Genomic DNA, 26,994 nt, shown 5'->3' with positions numbered 1-26,994 from the left:
GTCTTGGTGCATATGTTCTGAAGCAGAGCGTTCAATGTCCACCCACCAGCAGATAAGACTTCTTTGCATTGCCAGGTTTGTTTTTCACTGGGGGAAGACCTTCAATCGCCTTTAATTGTTTTGAAAGCCGTTTTCATGCCAGTATAGTCACAGAACTCCTGCGTCCCCATAAACCAAGATTTGTTGCCTGAGAAGGGCCAAATGTTTCATGGGACCATGAAAAGTTCCTTGACTTTACAAGAATTTTGGGCTCACAATTTTGACCCCTGGCACGTGGTCCCAGTCCTGGACCCCCTCGGCTGGGAATGTGAGGTAACTCTGTAAATATATTTATGATGAGTATACAGAACATTTACATGTATTCTCTCTCTGAAAGGAATTATTTTCAGTCAGCCCCCCCACACACACACACACACACACAACCACCACCCCCACCAGCTCATTTCCTGTGTTATAATTATATTCAACTCATTACAAATATTACTTCAGACTAATATTTGTGTATTTACATAGTCTATTACTAAATACTTATTCTAATAACAATTTTCAACCAGAGAGCAAGGAAACTACAAATTCCATCCAAATTGCAAGACCTTAACGTGGTGTCGTATATTTGTGGTATGCAAATATATGAAGGTTTATTTAATAAATGTAAGCCATCTGTGGTCCTTTCTGTCACTATGTGAAGCTTTGTAGATTCAGTCATGTTACAACATAATAAGCATCCTATAGATATACTGTTCACTCATCATTAGCTGTGTGTGTGTCTGTGAGGCAAGGGTGAATCACCCTGTAAGTTTTATGGCTATAAACATTTGTCATAATTTTCTGCTGTGGTTGCCTGGCAACATGTGAGAGACAAGACAGATAAGTATGGGAGGATAGCCTACACCGCTCTAATCGAGTGGCTAATTATTATGTAGCTAAATTTAATGCAAAGAGTCCTTAATCTTCTTACTGAATTCAAATGACATGCATCCACGTCACTAAATAGCAGGAGAGACCTGAGCACCAAATTTAATTAATCTTGAATAATCACTTTTCATTTGTGTTGTATTAGATATTGTCAAGAAGTTATTGAAATTTTTCATGTTGTCATGACAGGCCTGTCTTGTACAGCCTTGTACTGAAAATTCACGTTGATGAGTGTATACAAGGCACTTTAGCGTAACCACAATGAAATTAGATTCAGACACCTTATTGTTTGCATGTGATTTGTTTGCAGTTGAAAGCATCATGGGGAACATAGTCATAACTGTGTTTAAAGACTGCATTTATTAATACATCCTCTGGGTTAAGAACGTCTGAGTTACGCACAACCTTTACTTGCATACAGACGGCCATAATGGCTTATATAAAAAAATTTGAGTTAAATATAATGGTTGTTAGTAATGAACTTAAGCGCTACTTTCCGGCACTCATGAAAGCATTCATAGGCTCAGGGTACAAGGTACAGTACAGTGCCGTACGTTCATTATTACTGTAAAACAACAATGACAACAATTATTTTTATTGTTGTCGTTATGTCGCTACGTACTGTTATCGTGAGTCGTTCAGACTTAACTATAAATTCGACTTGCAGCCCAACCCCGAATGGATCGCATTCGTTTCATTGGGGACTGTCCGTACACTGTACAGTCAATGACATCTCTCTATCTGCTATATATTTTTTAAAAAACAAATAGTTATTTTCAGCACACAGAATCGCAGTTATGTGTCCTTAGCAGGCAGCACAGAATGCGCTGTGAAGCTTTTGCTTAAGACATCATCCATCCAAGACAACAGATGTTTGACTCAGAGTTTCACAATTCTCCTAGGTCACTGGGCATACTGGGTAACGTGGTGTGGGTGAAATTCCTTCTTTGTCTTCCCCATAACTCTGACAGCATCCTCTACTGTCATGATTAAATGACAATGTTGGTATGTGGAAAAAAAAATAGAAAAATCACTGCATGCTATTTTTGACAGAATTAAGTAAGCCTCCGCGTCTTATACCAATATGGGAAAATTGGGCTTGCAGTGTTTAATTTCAAGATATATAATTATGAAAAGGTATCTCAAAATGGACTCCAAAGATACTAATGGCTAGTAATTTATATTTAGCTAATAATTGTTAAATTATGCCCAAAACTAAGATAAGGTGGAGATATATTCTATATATTGTGAAACACAGGTACCCCTTACCAAAATGTCATAAATTGGGTAAAGGGTACAACTCATTATGTAACATAATTTGATAGCTGGGATTCAACTGCAGAGTACTGATGGTATTTCAAGCAAAGCAAGTTAGTTCTTTTCAAATCGTAGCCAGATTCCATTGTAATTCTGTTACCATAGAACTAGCCATATATATAATTTATATTTATATATACTTCTCTACAAGAAAGGGAGCAGAATATATTATAAATGCATATCCTTTGAGAGCCATGGAAAATGCATGTCACAGCCTTTCATGTCTCACTGTGCGCCTACTAATCCTGAACTGAAGCACGTCTAAAACACAGCTTTAATTAAATCACTTCTCCGTAATGAATAAAATATCACCATGCAGCATCCAAATTGATTTGGAAAGTGTCTGCACTGCACAGGTGGGTTCTTGTTGTTTCAGTTGCAATAGGACTTCAAAGGAACGAAAGCCAGCTCTGCTCTCTGGACGGGAAATGCATTGCGGCGTCAGGCGTCTGTCTGTCGACATAACGTTCACTGTATATTCATTACGGAAGCCGGAATGAATGTACATTACTTCCGTTAATTTAACTTTATTTAACCAGGGTTCCTGTAACAAGAGTAAATTCTGCATTGTTTTCCATTCTCAGTTCTCTAATTTATCTTTGCATCACCGAAGACTCAGCTGGATATGGGAGCCAGACCTCAAATTCTGACAAACTATATCTACTGTAGTCTCCCACTATCTCTGGAATTTCTTTGATATATAAAATTTGGTAAAATTGCATTTTTTTTTTGTCTCACGTAAGTCATGCATCAATCAAATCCACAGAAGGTAGCAACAAAATCTCGAACAGACTTAAAACCAATTAATGATAGGCAGCAATAATTCAAATGGACTGATGAAAAATTAATGTTATACAAGCTCATTTTTAAGCAATTAATGTTATAAAATTTCAGGAAATTAGTATGAGGAAGCCACAGGGCAAAACGGGGAGAGGAAACAAAAAAATCCCAAGAGAAATTCAGGAATCCAAGGAGGAAAAAAAGCCCCCCCCCCCCCCCCACCTAACCACCAGCGGTAACTTTATACAGTTCCTTAATAACATGATTTAAAAAAAAAAAATGATGCTATGTTACAATAGAGTTGGTCCCACACAAAATGTTCAGTTTTAGTTTTAGTGTGTGTATTTGAGTGTGTGTGGGTTATGTATGTATTACATTACCAAATGTCCCCGCAATGTCATGAAATACCTGTCATTTCAAAAATCTGGGGGGGGAAATAAATAAATAAATTAGTTAATTAATTAATTAAAATGTCCAAAGGTTTTGTATTTTGTTTGATTACTTGTGGTTAAGGTTAGGGCTGGGTGGGGGTTAAAGGTGTCATTGTTGGGATTAGGGTAATAGCCATAGAAATGAATGGAGAGTCCCCACAAAGGTGTGTGTGTGTGTGTGTGTGTGCGCGCTTGTGTATGTGTGTACAGCAATGATTATGCAGAACATAGAATAGAACAGGAGGAACGATTCAGTTTGATTCACCATGTGACTTTGTTGATATTGACCTTACGGTTATGAAGCTCTGCCGAGAATCCAAACGGCTGTGATGGAATTTCACGGCAGAGTCCCCAGGCCTTAAGCTGCCTGATCCTCACAAAAGGGGAGGCCGTTACATAAACAAAGAGGGGTGGAGAGCAGGGACCTCGTACCTGATCCGCCGCATGCGCCCCCAGCCTCTCCCCTCCCCCCACGCTCCCAGAGCAGACTGCCGTCTTTCCTCTCAATACCTTGGAACCACGTTACTCCAAATGGAAATTTCTCACCAGGTTGTTACGCAAACAGCTTGGCCAAACAAACAGGAATTCACCCTCTGCAGGGTATTTACTGGGTCGTTTAACTGTTTCCTTGGCTCTCGCTGTTGGGTTACAGGGAAACTCACAACTTGCTTCTTCTCAGAACGTGGCGAGACATTATATGTGGGTCCTTATCCAACCTTTAATTTAAATACACAAATGATTTCAATCATTTCGATATTTAATTCATGAATGCAGAACGCCGTTAGTACATGTGCAAATTATAAACACACCATCAAAAAATTAACCAGCAGTCCATTTTGTCCATTATTTGCACGATTGTAAGATTTTGCTTTTCTTATCAAAAATAACAAGCAAAAAAATTTTTGATTAGCCATGTCGATGCAGCCGAGAAGCTAGCAAATAAGTAAATCTCTGTTAAACCACTGCCTCCCACAAAGCACGGCAATGCTACAACAGAAACTAAACTAATTTATACTTATTTATGACAGGATTGGCCCGTGAGCCTGTAAACATCCTGTCTTTGCATAATGAAACATATTAGTAGGCCAGCTTGCTCCAGCTCCCTGCTGAGGAAAGAGGCCTTCGCTCTCTGGTCACGTGCTCACGTTCCAATTGCTCCTGACCCCCGTGACCCCGGCCTGCTGTTGAGAGCTCATATGACGGCCGTAGGACTGGACCGGATGATTTGAGATGATGGCCAAAATCAGAAGTTGAAATACGGGACAAAAATACAATGTTATTGCTCAAGCGGGAAGAATGAGTTTTAATAACGATCCCCGAAAATATCTCCTGTTTGTATTTTTGGATGCAGACCTCTGCCTTTGCTTCATCAAATGAGCAAGAAAAGCGTAACATCTGCCCTGTGAAAATATTTTTCAATCAAATCAAATACAAAGAAGAGGAGGCTACACGGAGGAATACAACATCGTCTAATCCTATCGAGTTATTTCCTGGGGAGACCCAAGCAACGCTGCAGCTACTGTGCGAATCTCTCTGCTGCCGGTGACAGACACAATTTCAATCCATGATTTGTATTTTTTTTTTTTTTTTTTTGTATTTTCCTTCCAAGCTCAGAAGACCGCAATCATAGTATTTTCGAAATATCAGTGTGTCTACAGTGTGAATATTGCACAAACACAATCTTCTCACAGGGAATTCACTGCTATTACACTGTGTCTAATGCTGCTTCTCGTTTTAGGCGTGATACTGAGTTTTATGCTCCCCCCACCCCCAACACCATTGAAAACATCCATCTCCTCCTATATTGCCCAAAGCCTCCCTGGACCAGTGTCTGTTGTAATATCCAGGTGAAACCTGTACTTCTGAATCCGGGGGTCCATTGTCCCTCACGTCTTAAGCTCAGCATGTCTGATGTTATTACTTGCCCACATGGTTGATGTTTTTACTCCAGGTAACTTGCAACTTTGCAGATTTAAAGGAGATGTTTTTTTTTTTTTTTTTATGAAACGGTCAGTGTATTGTTCAGTTCTGGGTGCCTCCATGCACATGAATATGCAGATTTCCGGTTGAAAGTTCCTGTTGCTACGTGCTCATTGTTAGATAAATACCTACAGCATACTTTTATCTTGTCCTCATCTCCTAGACCAGGGGTGGGGAGCCTGTTCCATGGAGGGGCCTCTGGGTGCGGGTGTTTGGGATGGCCTCTCGATCAGCCAATAATAAAGCAGCGATTCTCAACTCCGGTCCTGGGGAGCCACTGTTATTGGCTGATCGAGAGGCCATCCCGAACAGCCACACCCACACCGGCCCTCCATTGAACTGGTTCCCCACCCCTGTCCTAGACTTATAAACGAAAAGCCTTATGGTTAAATGCCCAGTATACAGACAGATATGTACCTAGTTCCACACTAATGTATGACACCTTAATTATTTATGAGACTCACAATCATGGAGTGGTCCTCATGTTTAAACCATAGCCCTGAAATAAAACAGACTGTTTTTGTTGTTAGTAGGCTTGAGTTGTGCTGCACATCCGGTGCTGAGCGGCAGATCTCGTTATAGACATTTAATGCTGCATATTTAGTCACTGAATGAACTTTAGCCTATTCAATTATAATCTACTTCCTTTGTTTTGCGTGTCATTAAAGTCATCCTCATGTGACTAAGTTCATCCCAAGCAAAGACAGGGTTTACGCTGCTGTTTCGGTGCATAGATCCCTTTAAAAATTACGATTGTTAATATTACTTATCATCAGGTTTAATCCACAGTGATTTACAGTCACGGCAGCATATTATTCCTGAAATAATTCAGGTTAATTAAACTTCACAGGGGCGTAACAGCAAGGCTGTTAACCTTCTGGGTCTTTGACAATATGAATCGTTGACAATGGAATCACATGCAGACACGCGTGCACACATACATATATATACAGTACTGTTATAATAGCATAATCACACACAAGTGTACAATTGCTAAATACATAATATATATAGTACACACACATATATATATATATATATATATATATATATCATATAACATAACACATATATCATTCATTTAATCAATCTAATTATACTGTTACGTATAGTGCGTCTCTATAACTACATTAATCAGAAATCAAAAACTTATTATAATTTCTTGATTTATTTTAAATAAGATCTATTCCATTCTCCTGCTTAAGCTAAGTAAATCACTGAACTTCATTAATGGAGAAAGCAGCCAATTGTGTAAAGCCTTCATTGGATCAAATACACGTACAATTTGTTTCGCAGGTAGGACGGAGAGATCGGCTGTTGTACCGAGCGACTGCTTGAACAACAACCAGCTCCTATGGTGGAAAGGGGGGGGGGGCTGAGAAGGGATAGGGGGTTGATGGGAAAAAGCTGTGATAAGTAACACATGGACTCTCCGTGTGCTGTGCTGGCTTTGCCCCCCCACCCCCGCTCCATCTCACAGTTACTGTTTAACCTCCGATTGCTGATCAGGCAGCAGGCAGGCTTATGGCGCTGCAGCCACGAGGTCACTGCTTGTTTTGTTGAGCGAGAGAGGCAGCCCCACGTGACCCAAACACAAACAACGTGACAGCGTTTCCCAGTCCCCAGACAGAAAGCCACGGCAATATCAACTCCTCCGCTGGATCTTGTGCTCTCAAAAGAAGGATAGAGAGCTGTGTCACTGGCATCCAGGCAGTTATTTATAAAAATATTTCCTAATATGCTCACAAGCTTGAGCCTGTACTCTCATGTATTTTGTACTGAGGATATATGAGAAGGCAGGACTTTCAAATCACATGTTTGAGCTGTGAGTCAGAATCATTTGGCTTGTTAGCCTCTAGCACAGAATTATGAATAACTTGTTTTGATACCCTTGTGTCCTGTCAACAGGAACTAAACGTGGAACAGCAGGATCATGTGCGCTGTGCTGCAAAGCAGATAAGGTAAAGGTTTGCCTAGTATAAAAATGGTCATAATTTCAGTCTCAAATATCTGTGCATTATATCTGCATTCAGAGAATAGTCAAACAACCCAATCAAACAAAAACTAAACTAATTTTTTATTGTAGATTTGTAGGTAATATTCGTACTACCAATCAAAGGCTTTTGCACATGCTTTTTTGCAGATTTTCTGCATTTGCATGCTACTCATTTAACATTTACTAAAAATACACCCAGTATTCTTTGCTATACAATAAATGTAGAGTATATCCACCATTTGAGTACCTTTATTAGCAAATAAATGTCATGTCCTTGATTCATCAAACTAACCTCCTCTAGCAGTTATAATTCCAAATTCAATACATTTTTTTCTACAAGGGACATTAGATACTGCTCTGTTTCAAGGGAGGAAACAGTTAATTAGTGCATTTGAAGTTAAAGGACAGCTTAGAATTTGACTCTGCCATCATCACTCAGCCAGTTCATATGATGTCAGACATTCACTGTTATACATTACTAGTGAAAGGCTTTACACACCTCAGGTTATTACCACTTTTCCATTTATTTCATATACTGCAGATTTTTAAATCCTTGTTAAGCATTCGAAAATTGAGTGAACAACTATAAATGAAAATATAATTCAAATAGAACAAGTTCCCTTTATAACATAGAAGTGTATGTCTGACATCCTGTTAAGTGGTTGTGTGGTGATGGCCACACAAATTCTAGACTGTCCTTTAACTTTAAATGCACTAATTAACTGTTTCATCCTATGAAACAGAGCAGTATTTAATGTCCCATTCTCTCCTATTATGACTGCTAGAGGAGGTTACTTTGATGAATCGAAGACATGACATTTCCCTGCAAATAAAGGTACTCAAATGCTGTAAATTTATTTGTTAGTAAAGAATATTGAGTATAATTGTTACGTGAGTAACATGCAAATGTAAAAAAATCTCCATGTGTGCAAAAATGTTTGCCTGGTAGCGTATATTGAACTTTGAGCTTCTCTGTATTATGGAATAGAGTGTATTTGGGTAATGATTTGTAAGCTGAAGGTGAGAATTGAAGCTTTGATACGATACTGTAGTGAGTTTTTCATGACATTAACAGAAGGAAGACAAACCAAACTTGAGCATCACCAGCATATAAGTACAGGTCTAGATTTTCTGTAAATGTGATTTTTTTTTAATGTATTTCTCTTGCTGTATGTCTATAACTTGACATGTGGTCATAAACTCTCCAATTGCATTATTTTCCACGTCGATGTCATGAGAGATTAACAGATAAGCATATATTTCTCACTCTCTTTATTGTGGCGCTTTGGTTGGCTGTGTAAATCGTCTCCCAGTTCAAAATGACCATCACATTTCGCGAAGGCGTGTTACCGTATACCGACTTGAAGTGACCGAAAGAGTATTACTCAGCTGTAATGGAAGACGGAGGGCAGCCAAGGGAACGGAGAGTTAAAAGGGAGAGGAGTCAGCGAAAGTGGCTTTATTTGCGGGAGTCGCCACACAAACTATAGAGTAGCAGTCAATCCGTGGCAAGACCATATATTGGTTTGTGAGGTTCGATTAAAAGATTGTAGGATTAACACCCCTTTCCAACCTTGCCCACTGATTTACTATGAGGCATAAAACGATGCGCTCGATTTCTATGAAATCATGCTGACCCCCGGGTTTATTGCTGCCTCGCGCTGATCAGGTGGCTGGACGTTACAGCAGACAGCGCCGTCTGCGATCTGTATCTTCGGAAACTCTCCGCCCCTCCATAGGCAGAGGAGAGTGCTAAACGTGAGCCGCACCTGGGGTAGTTCCGTGCCGTTTGTAACATCGCGTGCGTAAGAGCTGAGGAGAAGGCTTCCCGGGGCCTTGATGCGCACTACGCTCCAGCCATATGGCTTAGTGGTTATGGGCTCATTAGTTTGATTCCCCGCTGGGGCTGATTCGAGCCTGACGTTCAGATTAAGAAGCCGAGGAATGCCATTGTCCTATTGGATTCAGGAGCCGTAATGAAGCTTCAGAATCAGACGGGACTACTCCGGAATAAGAGCCAGTACAGGATGGAAATCTGTTAATCAGACAGGAATCAAATGAAAGACAAGCATCCCCCTTTCACAAGCAAAGTGTATCATTTAGGCTAAACCACACAGGGACTCCTCACAGCTATTACAGCATATTAGCTTGTGTACTTAGGATGGAATCTCCCGAAAGCTTGAATAGATGGAGTTTACTTGTTTAGCGAATGTTTATTTAGATGGAGTAAGATTATTATACAATTACCCCTGCAATATAGTGAACCTCATTTTGGCAAAATCAACTAAGTAATGCCTGAAATGGCCAAAATTGTGGAAACATCTAGCATCTTTGGCTTTGAAAAATTCTACACAAATATCGGCGGTAATGTTTATATGCAGTCAAAGTATGTTTACAAATATCATATGCTGGGCGATTAAATAAGTAACTGGAGTAACTGGAATAAAGTTCTGCAATCTCTAAAAATTGGAAATGTTTCCACAATTCTGGCCACTAGTGTACATTTTTTTTTCCTAGAAAATGCCCCAGGATTACTGGGCAGAACATATTTATTGCCATTTATGCTGAAATGAATAATTTAAATATACTCAAGTCAAAGGAATGATGTAAAAACAGGAAATTCAGCCACTAAGCCTGTTTGTGCTACGGCTAAGTTAAAAAATGGCCCAATGTTCCCTTCAAAGGCTCCTTCCAAACCAGCGATGTTCTGCATACAAATTTGCTATTAGCCAGATGCAGATCTTTACATTCTCTCTCGGGTTGCCACTCTGACCATATTTTAATCTTCAGTTATAAATTACTGTACCTGGTGTTTTGTTCCTGAGGGCATATGGGAAAACATCCCTCTTCTTGTAAAACAAAGTAGTAAATTGCCGAGAGCCCAATTATGGCTTCAGGTAGGTTTCGATGGTGCACAAATTGGAGAAAAAAATACTATATTGTGCATTATCTTGGAGTCAATGCTGAATTAAAAATAATAATAATAATAATCTGTCAGTATGGTAGTGTGTGAAATCCACAGTAAGTGGTACCATATTGTTATAATCCATGTTCTGCAAATGCTTGTCATTATGACCTAAATTCTGACACTGTAGAATCTACAGGGTATTTATGATGCCCTGGGTTCTTAGACTGTAAAGCTAAATTAAAATGAAACATCTGGAAAGATCTTGTGCACAGCTAATGTCAGTTTGACAAATGCTATGCGCTCAGTGATGAATCCATTCATAGAGACTGCATTTTCACATCTCTCACTTTAGTGCATTTTGTGCAATAATGGTGACCGTTTATTCCACTATTAACATGATGACACCAAGTTAAAAAAAAAATCCTCCCTGGCCGTATTCAAAAGCTGTGATACTGTTTCATTCCCAGGTCAGCAAGCATCTATAGAAAACTGCGTGTGTGGATTATGTTTATATTACATTGTGGGGACCAAATGTTCCCCACAATGTAATAAAAAACAGTTATTGTGGGGACCATTTTTCATCTGTGAATAGACTCAAAAAAGTAAAACGCCAAAAGTATCATATTCTATTTGGTTATTTATGGTTATGGTCAGGACCGGGTAGGACTAAAGGTCGTCGTGTTGGGATTATGAGTTTTCCCCACAGAAATGAATGGAGAGTCCCCACAAAGATATAATTACAAACCTGTGTGTGTATCTTTGTCTTATGTAGCTCTGGCTTTGACAAAACTTCCAGTCAAGTAGCAGAACATTACAGTATTCGGGAACAAGAGTAATGTAGCCATGACATAACAGAAATCATGTATTAAGCTTAAGAAGAGTTGATATATGTTAGTATGTATTTAATATTACGTTACCTGCGGCTTTTATGCAAGAAGACATATAGTGCCTGTATGTGTTTATTTTTTCATTAAGTCAAAGATGAAAGTGAGTATTAACCATGACAAATTAGAGACATGAAGCAGTCAAAAAAAAAACTGCACTCAGTTTTTAAAATAGCCTATTGTAATGTGAAAGACCTCTTTTCAGCTCCTTTCATTCAGAATCTTGTACAGTCAGTCAACCTTGAATTGCGGCCTAAGAACATGACAGGCAGGATAAAAAGCAAACCATCTTACATCCTTCATAATTTAAATTAACTAATTATAGGGGGCTATTCAGATAACCTGCTCTCTTACAGTAATGGCTATGTTAGATAGAGTAGCCTTACCCAAGAGCATTATAAAGTGAGCACTTCCTGAACATCAGCCAGCCAAGACATCTCAGGTTGACCACAACTGCATCTGTAAAGCAAGCTTCTGAATGGCATCGTTATGCTAGAGACATTAACCAGTAAGAATAACCTGATTAACCAGCCGAAGCACATCTGCACCCACCATCTTCAGTATTTGAAGCTTTTTTTACTGGCTTGGACACCTATCCACTAAGGAGGATGACAATGTCCTACAGCTCGCCCTGAAAGCTCACTCTCCATCCAGCACTGTCACTTTCCAGCGTGTCCCCATCTACGTCCGTCAGGCCTGGAGAGTAAACAGCAGGAAGCATAAGCCCTGGGCTCCAACTCTCAGCCCCATTCTGCTTTTACTCTCCATCCCACTGCCACTGCAATGATGCAGTGAAGATTCTTTCCAAATTGTAAATATGCCCTAATTTCTTCTCTTTGTTTCAGTTTCACGCCTCTAAGGAAAAGGGGCTGCCCACCACAATCCCCCCTGCCCACCACAATCCCCCCTGCCCACCACAATCCCCCCCCCACCGCCAGATTTTTAACGTGGCAGTTATACAGTACCCCCCACCCCCCAGCCAGCAGTGTGCTCTCCAGATGAATGGCTCGCTCAGAATGTCTAAGCATTCCTTTGCATTTATTTCTGCAGTGCCTTTCTATCTACTACTCAGTCAGCCGAGGGTCCTCCCATAGCTCTCCTTCACGCTCAGTCAAAACACTGTTGCTTTTCAAAAACTCACACAAAACACTGCATGGCACTAGAGGAACATGGAGCCGGGCCACTTCAGACTCATTCTTTGTGTCAGCACACAGCGGAATTTGATTATAATGCATATTTGAAATACACTGTTCTTGTCTTTTAGGTTAAATTACCACTAAGGTCTCCTCATCACTTACTGCATTTGTTTTGACACAAAGGTTTGGCCTTCTGAAACAAGCCTGTTAAAACATCTAACTGTATTCTTTTTTTTTTTACCAGGAAATGCAACAACTCCAAAATATCATAACATGATACAAATTCGCATGCACATAAAGCATAACTAATATGCACAGAAATCAATTATATGTACATATACACATAATAATTAGATTGATATATACATACACAATGGAACAAAGGGATTAGAGACAGTTTCGGTTAGTTTATATACACGGATTAGCAATGCTACTGGAATTCTTTGTCTCTGTGTGTAGTAACCCAAGACGACCGAGTGCATGCTAAAACAAATGGCCACCCCGTTAACATTATTAAGTTGTGTTTCCTTTTATAACCTGGTATTTGCACTCATGCATTGCTAATTTGTTTCCAATCCGGGCGCGTTAATTTGGAGCGCGGTCCATATTTAGACGGCGCGAGACGCAGCGAGCCCCGCGGATGCGCAGCGGGAGGGTGTTTGCTTGCTGCAGTGGGCATGGTCGGCCTGAGGTGAATAGGTTTGTTTACAGGGCAGTGACGCCTCTCACGTCCCGTCTTTGGGGAGCCTGTGCTCGGAGTCGCGTACAGCACTCAAGCTGCGCACGTCTGGGAACCGGAGCGGGGCGCTTTGCAAAACGCGGAGCGCCGTTTCCGAACCTACATCCAGCAAGTAGGAGCGCGGCCGCAGTCACATCGGATCACAGATGTAACACTCTGTCAGCCGGTGAATAAATCACGTTAGGCAGCTTTTCTGCGGCTGTAATCGAAATGTGGAATATATCACGTTAAGCAGCACACACACACATACATACATTTGTGGATATAAACACGCACAAATATACATCCATACATATACTTTATATTCCTGCTTATAAATCTGAGTGTGTTTTCATTTTGCTATATGTTTTCATATTGATATAATAATGCAAAGATTGCAGATTCCCTTTATCTTTTGACAGCGCTGCTCTTTTGCAGCCATGAAACGCGATTCCATGATGTTCTTTCTTCCTTTCTTTCCTTCTTTCTTTCCCCTCCGTTGCATTTACGAACAGAAATAGCTGCAGTGAGGTAATGGTCTTCGGCGGATCGCTGCGTGTTAAATCCGCTCCATGTTTTGCACGATCCTGGATCCGGACTCGGGCTTTTGTTACGCTCCGCCCCTGGATGATTGTATATCAGCACCGGCCAAAAGCGCCTTGAGCACTTTTATATGTTCGCACAGGGTACGGAGGCTCTAAGCATCGGTGGTCTATGCAAGTGGCGATTTTGGACTGCAGATCACATTTACTTGCTGGACTTTTCCACGGAGCTGACAGCGATACTTTACTGCCAGGAGATCTAGCCGAGGAGGTAATTAGGTTTAATTCTGATTTTTGTACGCGCACACACGTGAGGTCAAAGTCGCGGGAAGGAGTTTTAATTTTCTCTTTTTTTGGTGAAGTCGCCGCTTTCATATAAAAGTTGTCTCAAGTTGAGGTTAATTGTTACCTGTTTTGGTAAGTTATTTTGTGCATTTGATGCATTGTCTTTATTAAGAGGCTGATCTGTTTCACACAGTTGCCTAACACACGATGTGTGGTTTTTCACTTAGTTGGCGTCTAATTTATCTTAAAGCGCTGATACGACGTTTGTTTCATGATATTTGTGCATCTTGTAGGTCTTCAAGCGGGAGTTTTCTCCGGCACGCGTGGGAACTACTTTAATGTCTCAATTTTATATATATATTGTTTTATTTTGTTTGTTTTTGTTTAGACAGGGGGGAATGGCAGACCGCATGATGGCTATGAACCATGGACGATTCCCCGAAGCTGTTAATGGTCTTCATCACCACCAACAAGCGCGTCGGATGGGAATGGGCCAGTTTACAAACCCGCATCACCATCAGCAGCAGCAGCAGCAACAGCAGCATGGCTACAGTGGGTTAATGAGCGATCATTTGCACTACGGAGGGGGGAATGTAAACTCAAACCACGGGATCCGGCATCCTATAGGCTCTGGGAATGTAAACGGAGGACATGCGAGCGCCACTATGCCCCCAACCGCCCGCTACGGCTCTCACTACGTGGGTAGCGGTCAAGGACAACTGCCGGCCAGCATGCAGCTGCAGAAGCTGAACACGCCGTATTATAGCCACCACACGCAACCCTCTCATCACCATTATATGCCCGATCTGCATCCCGCAAGCCATCAGATTAACGGGCACGGACAGCAATTCAGAGACGGCAACCCGAAACTAAGCAGCCTGCCCACGCCGACGCATCATGTGCCCGCAGCAATACTGCCCCCCAACGTCATCGACACGGATTTTCTGGACGAGGAGGTCTTGATGTCTTTGGTCATAGAAATGGGACTGGACCGCATCAAGGAGCTACCGGAACTATGGTTGGGACAAAACGAGTTTGATTTCATGACAGACTTCGTGTGCAAACAGCAGCCCAGTCGAGTCAGCTGCTGATCCCACCGAGAGGACTGGTATTTTTAATTTGCTCATATGACTTTAAAAACGTCCCCCCCCCTCTTTTTTTTTTTTATCCGGTAGCTATGATTCAATCACTTTCATAAAACATATTCAGCGCGGAGAAAGAAGATATCTACCACCCATCCATGATTATTTTATCCCTCTAAGATTTAGAGGTGCTTCTTGTGAATCGTATGCGACATGGAAAGATTGGTATATGACATATATAAGTGTACGCCGTGGCAAGGACTTCTTTCCTTTTTTTGTTCAGAGTAAATGGGTTTTTTAGTCCATGCTATGCATCATGGCTTGATTACGCGACACTTTGGAGAATTAAGTTGGTTTTGCGCTCCTTGAAATTCGTTTAGGAAAAAAAAGCACAATTGAATTGTGTAACATAACCCTGCTAACGGTACAACTGCTGTGCTCCGTCAGATATTTATTTTACTGCATCGTTTAAACATTTTTGGATTAGAGATGTTAAATTAATATAAATTAAAACATTATTCGAAATTTTGTAAGTGGTTATTAAACATGCTTGTAGGCAAGTACTGTGTAATTGTTCCAGACAATAATATACTGTACAATTTAGTGGCCATATATTTACCCGATATCTGTGCTGTTAAATGATTTGTCTGATTACCAAGGAAGAACTCTTTAAGATGTGTGGGCATGTTTTTCTTTCTGTCCTCCTGCTGAAATGTTTATGATGTTTAGAGTTACTCATGTCAGTGAAACGAGTCTTGAAGATATTTCAGAGATGTATCGATGAACTTTTTTTTTTTTTTTTTTTTTTTTTAAGGGAATCACATTTGCGGACGTTTAGAGAGGGGAGAGTAGAATGTGTTTAGATCTGGCTTAAATTGAGTCTCTTTATCGAGGGGAATGCCTGTGGGCGGGGCCACTTCTCCCTGATCCTCCCCCTGCGATTTTTATGTACAGATAATAAACCGGCATGGGGCATCTACTACTCATAAAAGCCAAATCCACAGAAGTTTCTTCCTTTTTGGTTTTCAGATTTTACACCACTGTGCTTCTTTAGTTTATGCGATTACATGGCAATACTACTGTGGTGAAGCTTTCTAGGAAAGTTTGACAGTATTTTTGTACATTTTTAGAAGAAAATATTTAATTTATTATATTTTAATTTGCAAACATTAATAAAGGCTGCTGAAATGCGTCACAGATGGGTATATGATGTGCTGTTTTATTTTCCAGTGGTGACACAGCCGTATTCAGAATATGCTGTCTGTTCCCAAACCGTTTTCGCTTCAGCCTGTTGTGGGGGCTGTGGTTCCCGGCTGCAATTCTCACATTTTGCCCTGTTTTTAAATGCGTGCACTTTGCATGGGGTTAAGGTGTAAAAATGTCATGTGAGCTATGGGCAATCTCACACCTTATTTATAGCATGTGTCTTGGTATTTGAGGTTCCTGATTTATAAATCAAGTTTCAGATTTATCAAGTATAAAATATGCGTATCCTTTGGGGGGGTAACCTTTAGTAGTGCTATGTTTTCAACAGACTGGTTTTATGATCGGTTTGGTTACCTTAAAAACTGGACTTCATTTCTTTCATTTCAAATTCAAAAGTATTATGGGAAAAGCCTGATGGGAATGGGTGTGACCCCAGGTTCCATGCTAAGACTTACGACTTAAAACCGTAGATGATTCTGCATCCTTCGATTCGGCTTCTTTGCGCCTGTAAGAGGATTTCTGTCCAGGTCTGGTATACATGCTGTCGTGTGAAATGTGACATGACATCAGCATTTTGGTGTTTGTGCATGTGGAAGCGCAATATGTGCTGTTGGCAGTCAGGCATCACAGTCCCCCAATGATGAGACCTTGAGTTTGATCTGAGTATGACTTGTGATGACTTGCCTGTGTGACTGATGTTCTTAACAAAGAGTTCTTGTCTGTACATCTCCTCAGCCATGTAGTACCAAGTACGACCCCCTTATGTCAAGGGCAAGGCGAGATGTATGTTCAGAACTGCCTTCCTACACACCGCTGTTGTTCTGAGATGTTGTTTTCGCTCTTCCTGTTACCTTTAAGGAGTCTTGTCATTCTTCTCTGACCTCTCATTGGGGTGTTTTCAGCTGCAGAAATGCTCTTGAGTGGATCTTTTTTTGTTTTTGCCCGTTTGTTGCACCTTTCCCCACGGACCCTAGACACTGTAGTGCATGGAAGGCCCTGGAAGGGGGCTATTTCTGACGTGACGAAACCACTGTCTGGTACCGACCATCATAGCAAGTTCAGAATCACTTCGATCAGGAGCTTTAGCTGGTCTTATGCTTGGCCGCACGGTGACTGACCCTTCTGTAGGGATGCTGTATGTATTCGCTTGCAGCCAAAACGTTTCACTGTTTGTTGGAGCAAATTGTTTAACAAGCACTTAATAAGACTTAGTAAGAAAAATGGTCTATGATTGTATACTTGTTCAGGCTCTGTTTCATGTCCCTGTTTGTGTATGGTGAGCTTATTTTTTAATGATAGAATGGATCCTACGGTTATAGTGGAGATCTCTAATGATTCTGACATTTGACTCGACCCTCTGGAAGCGTCTCAGGAAGCGTGATGGACCCTAAATGGCAGAGGGACGCGACGACAGAGCACAGTGACTTTGCCGTTTCTCTGGCATGTAGCTGTATCCTTGACAAGCCTATCGGCCTTATGTTGAGAGAACTCCGGGGGCCTAAAAGGACAGGGAGTCTGTAGATATCTGCACAGAAGCTGCTGAAGTCATCAGCTTGTGATTAGACCTGGACACTTTGCAGACCGACTGTCTCCGGCAGTGTACACAGCAGAAGAGGCACAGTATTCTGCTTTACTGGAGAAACAGAGGAAATCATAATATTCTTCAGAATGCCAACGATAACTGCCGTTACACGTTCACGGTTATATCTGCTAATGACTGATCTCTAATACTAATGTAACACTCTAATGCAGATTCAAATTATAAAGAGTATGTTAATTTTCTTAATTGGTCTAAAATGTGCTTTTAAAGCTCTTGCGTTTGCTTTTTCTCTATCCTAGAGCATAAATCACAAGTGTCCTACAGTGCCATACATTTCCCAGGGTGCATCAGGCAGTCAAATACACTATTAGTTACCTTCTCATTGAAACATGTATTACTCATAAGTCATGATTAGAAGTCTTATTCGGGGGCACCCATGAGGTCCCATTTTTTTGGGACCAAAGGTCTCTTCCCTTTAATTCTGGATTTAACTTCTTCCTGAACGGCCCTGTTATGCAAATATGAATTTTAATGCTTTATCGCATTAATTAGGATGGTGCCTTTCGTTTCTGAGAGATAGAAACGTGGATTCTGTATATTTTAAAAAGAACCTTATGCGTTTGATGTAAACAAATGTAAAAATATACGTGGTTAAAATAAATTGCAGCTTCCCCCCCCCTCGCCTATGACTTGTTGGACGTTGTGAGCTGTTTTGAAAGTCACCCCCGATGTTGCAATATCAACTGCTATTTGAAGTAGCTTCCTCAAACTTGCCGTCTATAAAAATGATATAAATAATGTTGTCTGGCTAACTAGCTGGACAGACTTCGCGTACCTTTAAAAGTCTACTTTTTGCTTTTCGGACATTGCATGCCGAATCACAGTAAAGTGTAACATTTATTATCTGGCTTTGAAAATGCATGCACTTCTTACCTGGTGCAAAACCGTTTACGTATAACGTTACTTTATTTTATAGCGATTTTGGTAACATTGTACTTGAGAGGGCACAATAAATTCTAGCTCTAAATGTCTACTTAATACATTAATTATGCAGTAAATAAGTGTTAGTTGTATACTGATCCCATATTTGTCGATCATTAATCAGTCATGACGGTTCAGGTATTTCATGCAGCAACTATATCAGTTCATGATTTGCTCTTGAGTCGTAACTGGGTAGCTATACGTTGTCCTATTTGTGCACTTCAAGTAAAATGTCGCCATTATTTCTGTTCTTCCCCTTTTCAAAAATACCACTGGCCATTTAAGTCACTGGTGCAATTTTTAAACATAGTTGGGATGGATTACTAACACTCAGTTCTTGCAATTTGTCTCATGATCATTCAACGTGCTTATTTTTTAACATTGTGTCAGTCTCTTGCTAAACATTTCGTGAATGCCTCGAAATACACAGACAAAAATAGCTTTGACTGTTATAGATAATCATAAAGCGTCACCATTCTATATTATGGTATGTCCAATTGTAATTCCGGGGTTTGTTACACTTGGTTTTAAGCTAAATTACTCTCACAACACTGATACATCCTTAATGGTTTTGATTGTGGCATTTGTCTGTTGGTTTCAGAACGTTTTCATAATTATTTCTTTCTGTGCTTTTAACACTGAACAGTGAAACAGGGAGTTTTGTTCCTGCGCGTGAAAAAAAATGTTCTTATCAACTGTATTCAGTGCTGCTCAGCCATCAACGAGACTGAAAGTCTCTTCTCTGGATGTCATTGACATTGTTCACGGCAATGGCCCTCTGCTGTTAATGGCTTCCATGCGAATAGATGCAGATTGGTGGCATTCAATTCCCATTACATGAATCAAACTGGCGATTCATGGTGGCAATTCAGAGATCAATTAGGTGCCATCCTACCAGTAGGAGATGAGTAAGCAGTTAAATGGGCCATTTGTCTTCATTATACCCTAGAATTGATTGAAGGACTCTCATATTTTACATTTGCATTTATTTATTTGTCATGCACTTTTGCTCCAAAACAACTTGCAAGTCAGTACTTAGTATTATAAATACATTAGACAACAAAGGAAATCAACACTAGCAAGTAATCAGTAATTTGTATGTAGTGTTATTTCATACATGAATACAATACTGTATGTGCCCTTCCCTTTATTCAAAACACAGTACACTAATCTAAGTATATTAACGTCTTTGTAAAATCAGCAGCATTACTTAAAATGTTTATTTATGCAACAAGGGCTTTAAGAATAAAAATGAAAAAGTGGCACTGAATGAAGTGGAAGACTGCAGAAACTACCTTAAACTTACACATAGTTGAGGGATCCAGAAACGCTTAGAGTTTTTGGAAGCTTGTTTGGATACATCTGCCAAGCTTGGGAAATTTCTTTTTCTGGCTTCCAGATCTAGAACAATCTTATTGTTTCAGAATTAAATGGGTATATAACGGTCTGGAGGTCTCGGTGATTGAGAAGCGTGCAGCATTAATGTCTTGAATGCAGTGCAGGGTTGTAGCATCGAGTCGTGTGTCCAGGATTGTGGGCCTGCTTCTAGGCGCTCTGAGGTATAATCTGAGGTACCACTTTGTGTGGCGGGCAGCTGCATCTCCAGGGTATGTCAGTTATGTGCTGGGAGATGGAGAGGTTCTCATCAACAGTTTGCAGAAACACTTTCGTCAAGATGTCCAGTGTGACGGTGATCTAACGACAGGTTTAAGGGTCGGCTGTGGCATGAAGGACCTCTTGATTTGGGGGTGGGGGTTAGCTGCCCGGCTGGCATTGTTAGCAAGACACAGTGTTGGAGCAAATTTGAATCCTATTGACATAATTATGCTGTATAAATGTCAACTGTTGCTGTGCAAACATCACTATCTACAGCTTTTACCTTGCAAAGCAAAAATCGGGATATCTGGCCTGTGTAATATTACCAGCTAGAATGCGTGATGCTTATTAACCAGGTCAACACGCAAGGTTACTTTTGTTTATAAGTGTTTTGTTTCTTACCTACTGCCTGTTTCCACATAATTGTTTGTATTACAGCGATATCTAAATTGTTACTGACCCTTATATCACCAGCGTTAAATAATACCTCACTGTAATCGCAACAACAGCTTGTTCCCAGAAGTAAGTTTCACAGGTTTACACATTTATGGAGCAATCAGCTTAAGTGCCCTATGGAAACGTATTTCAGCAGGAGCATGCCTGGCTTCCGAAGAAACCGCCACTATGCTACCTGCTGCATTAGAGCAATTATTACGGGATTACGGGGAGCTGAGGTGGAAGCAGGGCGATTACGCGTCCAGCATGGCTGACGTCTGTAAGATGACAACAAGAGTGCATTGTGGGACGGGCGTTCCGAGAGATCTCAGCCCAGCCAGCTTTTTGCTGCATTCATTCATTAATTTCAAGATGATTTTGCATTTGCTCCAGAAATACCGCTTTTTATTAATTTTAAACACTGGCTAAATGAATAAATGAAAGTTACTGTAAAGGTCAGTTGGGCTCCAAATGTGATTTTTTGCCATATATTAAACTGGGAGAATTAATCTCAACATATTGTCGTTGGGGATTTTCTGTCCTTAAAAGCGCTCTCTCTTTATAACTGAGACAAGACTAGGTCTCCGATGAATTAGAACGAGGGGAAGTGTAACGTTGTAATTTGCAGTGAGAGAAATTACATTTCTCAGAGATAGCAGCAGCTGCAATTAATACTGAACTGAATGTTAGGCTCCAGCATCATCAAATGAAATTAAAAGACCCTTTTAAATTGCATTCAAAGAACCATCTTTATGAACTGTTTCTCTTTTGCATGTGATTTTTGACTCGCAGCTCTCAACTCGACACAAGTGCTATGTGTAGGTATAAGGATTTGAACTTGTGGTATTATTTTCTGAGGGGCACCAAGTAATGTGATGACGATGCAGAGTTTAAGGCTCAGGTGGCACTTGGCGTTTCTACACTGGTTATACAAAACAACCATTTACGGAAACAGGTGAGATGCACAATTGCTCCGAATAAGTGGCTAGTAAATTATTGTCTAATACGTCTAATGTGTTCCCACAGCAAGTAATTGTAGATGCAGACCACTACAGAGTTTCCACTCACCTAATCTTCCCGCCTCAGAGCGCGTCATAAAAGATGAATAAGGCACGCGTGCCGCTGTTTGGCTTTCTTATCGCTTAAAGCTTACGTCAAATAGCAGAAGCTCACAGGAGTGATTGAAGACTGAGCAAAGCAGTTCCCAGGTCATTAAAGATACAGAGAAACAACAATACCGGAGGGAATTAACTTTTCTTCTGTTTAGCCAGGTCCCCGGAAAGTGTTGCAGGAAAAGCCATCTCCTGTTACTAATTCTGATGTCACGCCAGAAAAGAGCTGAGTCTCCACACGTTACACCTTTTAATTTTATCTGCACGGCCATCTTTAACGGCGATGTTATCTTACAGTGTGCCAGTCAAAACATGGCCGAAAGACATTTCGGCAAGGCCTGTTTGAATAATCTGAGAGAAGTAAGTAAACATATTGCAGTCCATGTAACTGGAAAAAAATGAATGAATGAATGATTGAATGAAGAAATTCATAACCGGTTAATAGTGTCAGGTTGAGAACAATGAAAAAAAAAACACTGAGGACTCAACTTAGCTAAGCCGATCTTCCTATCTATATGATGTCCATCTTCCCTGTGTGTAGATATGTCAGGGCTGGGGACGTGCCGTGGTGAGGCTAACCCAGAGGATTATGTGCTGCCACTGAGGAATAAACAAATAAAATAAAATAAAAAACTATGTGCGAAGCTCACAGCTTGTCTGTGTACTGGTTGCTGTTTTGAGAGCAGATTCTCTGCGTTCCAAATAGTGTCTTCTGCCTCACCACCCAGGAAGCCTAGCCTGTGCCATTCAGAAAGCATACGCCGTGAAGACACGCGGCCAAAAGAAGCGGCGCACTGCATCTTCTTGTGTGCAAAATACAAATCTGTCCTATGCCACTTCGCTTTTCCATGTGAAATTCTATTCCAAGTGCCTTTCCCAACATAAATGCATTTAACGTTGTCACATCGCGAAGATATGCTTTACTGCGAACGCGCTTCTGAACGACCGTCAAAAGCTTATGATGCCAAGGACTGAATAAAGGTTTACCGGAGTTTACAAGTGAGAAGAAAATAGGAGACTCCTCAGTGATTCTGCCAGCTGAATCACTGCGTCTGGCAGGAGACTAGGGCTGATTACAATCTGGGCCGTGTTATTTATACGCAGTGGTGGGGAGAAAAAAACTGATATCATTCAGCCATAGGGCGGAGGGTTTAAATTGGCTAGGGTATGTCTCCACTAACAATAAAATACTGGAAGATCCAGGGCTCCTTCAATCAGTGCAGAGCTCTCCTGCACTCTGTCTGCTGGGAAGTGAGCAGAATTAGAAAAGCATGTGTCAGGTCCTGTCTTTGCAGTGACAGGAGGGAAGTTGTGGACAGGCAGGCCTGACAGAATTAGACTAAAACTGTGAACGGAAAAGGAACCTAGTAACAGTGGCAATGGAGGCATTGTGCATAGACTGCAGCAGTATTGGAGAAAACACATTTAATTTGATGTATATGTCGAGCTCAAGAAAATTATGACCAAACATCAGCATCAGAGCATAATTAGGAAAATGCTTTTCAGGAATCATGAAATTCCTATCAGAATTTCACAAAGCTATTATCCTTCAGACTCAATCACTTAAACGATAATCATGGTATAGATTAAAAACATCAGTGACTCATTTCTCTTGACATATTTGTTCGGGAGCTCTCCTTCGGTGTGGCTTAATTAACCATCCTCACAAGGCTCTGGCATGGGTACAGAAAGACTTTGTGCCAGGAAAAATATACCTCAGCATGACAAGTCAAATTACAAACAGAGCGTATCACTGTGCTTGCATTTAGGGGCTTGTGGTTCTTATGTGGCAAAATTACTAGTCACAGTAAGTAGCCTCTGATTCAGCCCTAAGAGAATTAGACCATATTTGACATAGACGATATTACAGTTGAATGGAGCGTGTCTGTCCAGTATAATTTCTGGGGGGGCAAAGACTCTAAAGGTCCAGGGATAGATAGGGCCATCTACAAAAGGACAGTTTTAACAAATGATTGTTTATTGTATTGCATGTTGAATATCTTTAGCTTTATGGAGGCTGTGTTCTGTGTTAAAGATGTCGCAGATATTCTGAAAATGAATGAATTCTAAATAAGAGGTTTGGGGTTGAAGTTATATGAATACATTGGGTACTTAGCGGCTACATGAAACTTGGGAGCAAGAACTAAACACTTACATAAGGGTTACAAGGGGGCGAGGGAGTGAGGGGGTCATCCATGTATCAGAGTGTAACTCGAGTTTAAGATTAATATGGACTTTATTGGTCCCGGGGGAGGGAGGGGGGGAATTCTGGAAATTCTTTATTTTATGATGCTGGAGTTCAGTATTATGTCAAAATATGATCAAAATATGATGGACAAAGAATGTTGAGAAGTAGCGTGTGATGTCAAGCAAGATGTCAGCCATCAGAGGAGAGGATGCATGTAGACCTCCTTGTCTTTCTTTCATCACATTTGATCACCCATTTGACGTACGACATTGGGCAACAGCATATAACTATATGCAAATACCACCCAGTCGCTGAGAAGTTTTTTTTATCACTTTTTAATGCTCTTCATCAAGGAACTTTTACTGCGCAACGTCAGGAATAACTTAGGAAGACCTTCTGTGCGACCTTCTGTAGCATAAAGAGCAAAAATTGTGTTGATTGTGATGGAGTATCCCATCAAAACATATGACGGATTATAAATGTTTCTTTTGAAAAGCGGAAGAATCCTTTAATAACTGAATGAGATTCCTGAAAATGCACTTGAGTACAATAAATAAAATGATTTATGTAAGGCTTTGGGCTATGGAGTCCTTTGTTCTCTATGAAGCTTGGAAACTTTAATACCAAAAAGCTCAGCGAAATAGGCAGTAAGAGAAAGGGCCGGACGGTGAGGAGGGCCTGTCCTTAGAGAGTGGCCACTGCCAGTCAGCGGAGGTGTTAACACAGTGTCTGACTCCGGCTTTCTTAGTAAAAGCTACATTTAAGCATGAAGATATTCCTAACTCTCCCTCTCCATTAGTCAATAAAATCTCACATTTTTGGCCCTTAGCTGGTTTTGGGAGTAATTGAATTAATACACATGGTAGTGATGAAATATACCACTATTGATATATAGTTCAAAGCAAAACAAATGCAGAGGAGTTGTAAGAACATAATGTATTACTAAAGATGGAATCTAGAGTAAATCAGGCTTTGCATGATGCAGAACGTGATAAAACACTCTGACACCAGCCCACAGCAGCAGTTCCACTCTTACTGTCACCACAGCGCATCTGATATAACCTCGGCGCCTAGTAAAAAACAAACAAGATAATCAAAGGGAACATCTGGAGGAAAAGCTAAAAACAAAATGCAATAATATATAAACAAATAAAGTGGAAGTGTTAGGGAAGAATGGAATGCTAGCAAACTGCAGGGTAACGACACTAACCCGAGAAATAAGCATGTTATTTTTTTACTTATTTAAGCAGGGTTTGTGGGGAGATGCTGTACACAACTAGAGCATGATATTACAGTGTTTAGTGTTCCAAAAAGATGCCTAATGTCACAGCGACAAGCTTCAGTAATGATAGATGGATGGCAGTGTTTCAGTAAGCTGGGCTGTCGAGGCAAGGTGACTTACATAATACACCCAAGTAGAAGCAGCTGGTGCACCACTGTGCATGTAAACTCAGATTAGCCTCTCGAAATTGCTAATTACGAGTATAACCAATCTGACGTAGTGCAAACAGGTAGCGGAAGGCCTTTGATGAAATGTCAAGGGTGTCCCCAATGAGATAGCCGGAGACGACCTTGGTATGGAAGGAGAAGCAACCTTTGGGGCCCATGTACCTTGCACTTGGCTATTAGCTCGTCCAGTATCAAGGTCGGATTTAATCATGGTAGTGATGAGGTCACTCTAAAAAGAGTAATATTGATGTCAAAGCCTCCACACACCACGCAGACCATGGACGGCAACAAATCCTTCCCCGATCTCCCTGTATCGACTGAAACGTCTCGCATCTTTCCCACCATCGGCTAATGAAAATAAACGGGGTGGGTTGTTCACATCTCATACCCAAGGTTCTAGACATGATGATGTGCGTATGGCTTGGGGTGAAGGTTACGTGTCATTTGTATATGCGGTGAACTGGCAGCCCGGTGCGTGAGCATAATGAATGCCACCACAGCACCACTTTCCCACTCTTCTCCTCCTTGTCCTTATTATCTTATTCCAGCAAGTTTCCCGGCAGAGTACAGTAAGTGCCAAAGAGTCTTGTTTGTCTGACGGTAATTTAGGGCAGTATCCCTGCAGCTCGGGAGCCATTCTGGATTGTCGTTCTGTCAGACCACTGCTGGAGAGACTGTTAGATATGTCATCTGACAAGATTAAAGAACCTCTCAGGCTTAGATTGTGTCAGTACATTTTTTTTACAGCCCAACACTGTTTTTCAAAACCACAAAAAGACACCTTGTTGTTACGGCCTCATTTGTTAGGTTCACACTGCTAAGTCACACAGCCAAACTGAGGGGTAATAGCTTACCATGAATTTCATTACCTTTGTTTGAGCTGCGACACATCCAGCAGTGTGTGTTTGTGTGTGCGTATGTATGTATATCATTTTTTTTGTTTTTTTTTGTGAGGGAGGGGGGGATCGTACTTACATTCTTATGTTTTAAGATCCACTGGGAATTATAAACGCCAAGATGAATAACAACAGTGAGAGATTTGGGTTCCGTCGTGTTTATTACCATCAGCTACCGTGTTTGAATTAGCTTTAGTGTCAGATGCTCCGTCTCCTGAGAGAGGGATTTAGGAACGAAGGCGGGTGACTCTTCATCGGCGCGCCTGACGAATGATCCGTCGAACCCGGGCTCCCTCTCATCTGACACCCTGCCGCGATCGACGGAGAGGGCGGTGCGTCCGCTTGGAAGTTAGCGTGCCACGGAATTATTCCCACACTCACAGTCGTCTCAAATCTGTACACCTGTCAAAGCGGACGGGGCCACACGAGGGAGAACTATTAAAGGAAAAACCTTGAGGTTATGTGGAGGAAATAGACATGACAAAGACCTCTTCCAGAAGCTCATCAATTAAATCCAGGGTCATATAATTAATTAAATACATTTGAATGCATTTTTATTTGTAAATGTTTTCAGTGTATTATGAAAGGGCCCATATTGTTACTTTAAGTTCACACGT

General features: G+C 40.9%; 1 protein-coding gene across 2 annotated transcripts; it reads left to right on the top strand.

The window, feature by feature from the left end:
• The first annotated feature begins 13,719 nt into the window (after window positions 1-13,719).
• On the top strand, window positions 13,720-16,173 carry cited2 (Cbp/p300-interacting transactivator, with Glu/Asp-rich carboxy-terminal domain, 2). Of its 2 annotated transcripts, none has more exons than XM_048986406.1 (2): window positions 13,720-13,878; window positions 14,281-16,173. In XM_048986406.1, the coding sequence occupies exon 2, from the start codon at window positions 14,291-14,293 to the stop codon at window positions 14,981-14,983; it is 693 nt and encodes a 230-aa protein (XP_048842363.1). In that variant the 5' UTR covers window positions 13,720-13,878; window positions 14,281-14,290; the 3' UTR covers window positions 14,984-16,173. The 2 variants fall into 2 exon arrangements, with proteins under 2 accessions (XP_048842363.1, XP_048842364.1); XM_048986407.1 differs by lacking the exon at window positions 13,720-13,878 and adding an exon at window positions 13,885-14,024.
• The last annotated feature ends 10,821 nt before the right edge of the window (window positions 16,174-26,994 follow it).

This window comes from Brienomyrus brachyistius, chromosome 19 (assembly GCF_023856365.1).
Source record: "Brienomyrus brachyistius isolate T26 chromosome 19, BBRACH_0.4, whole genome shotgun sequence".
NCBI classification, from domain to species: Eukaryota; Metazoa; Chordata; class Actinopteri; order Osteoglossiformes; family Mormyridae; genus Brienomyrus; species Brienomyrus brachyistius.
Note: the sequence above shows the minus strand (reverse complement) of the source record. Positions and strands in the feature narration are given on the sequence as shown.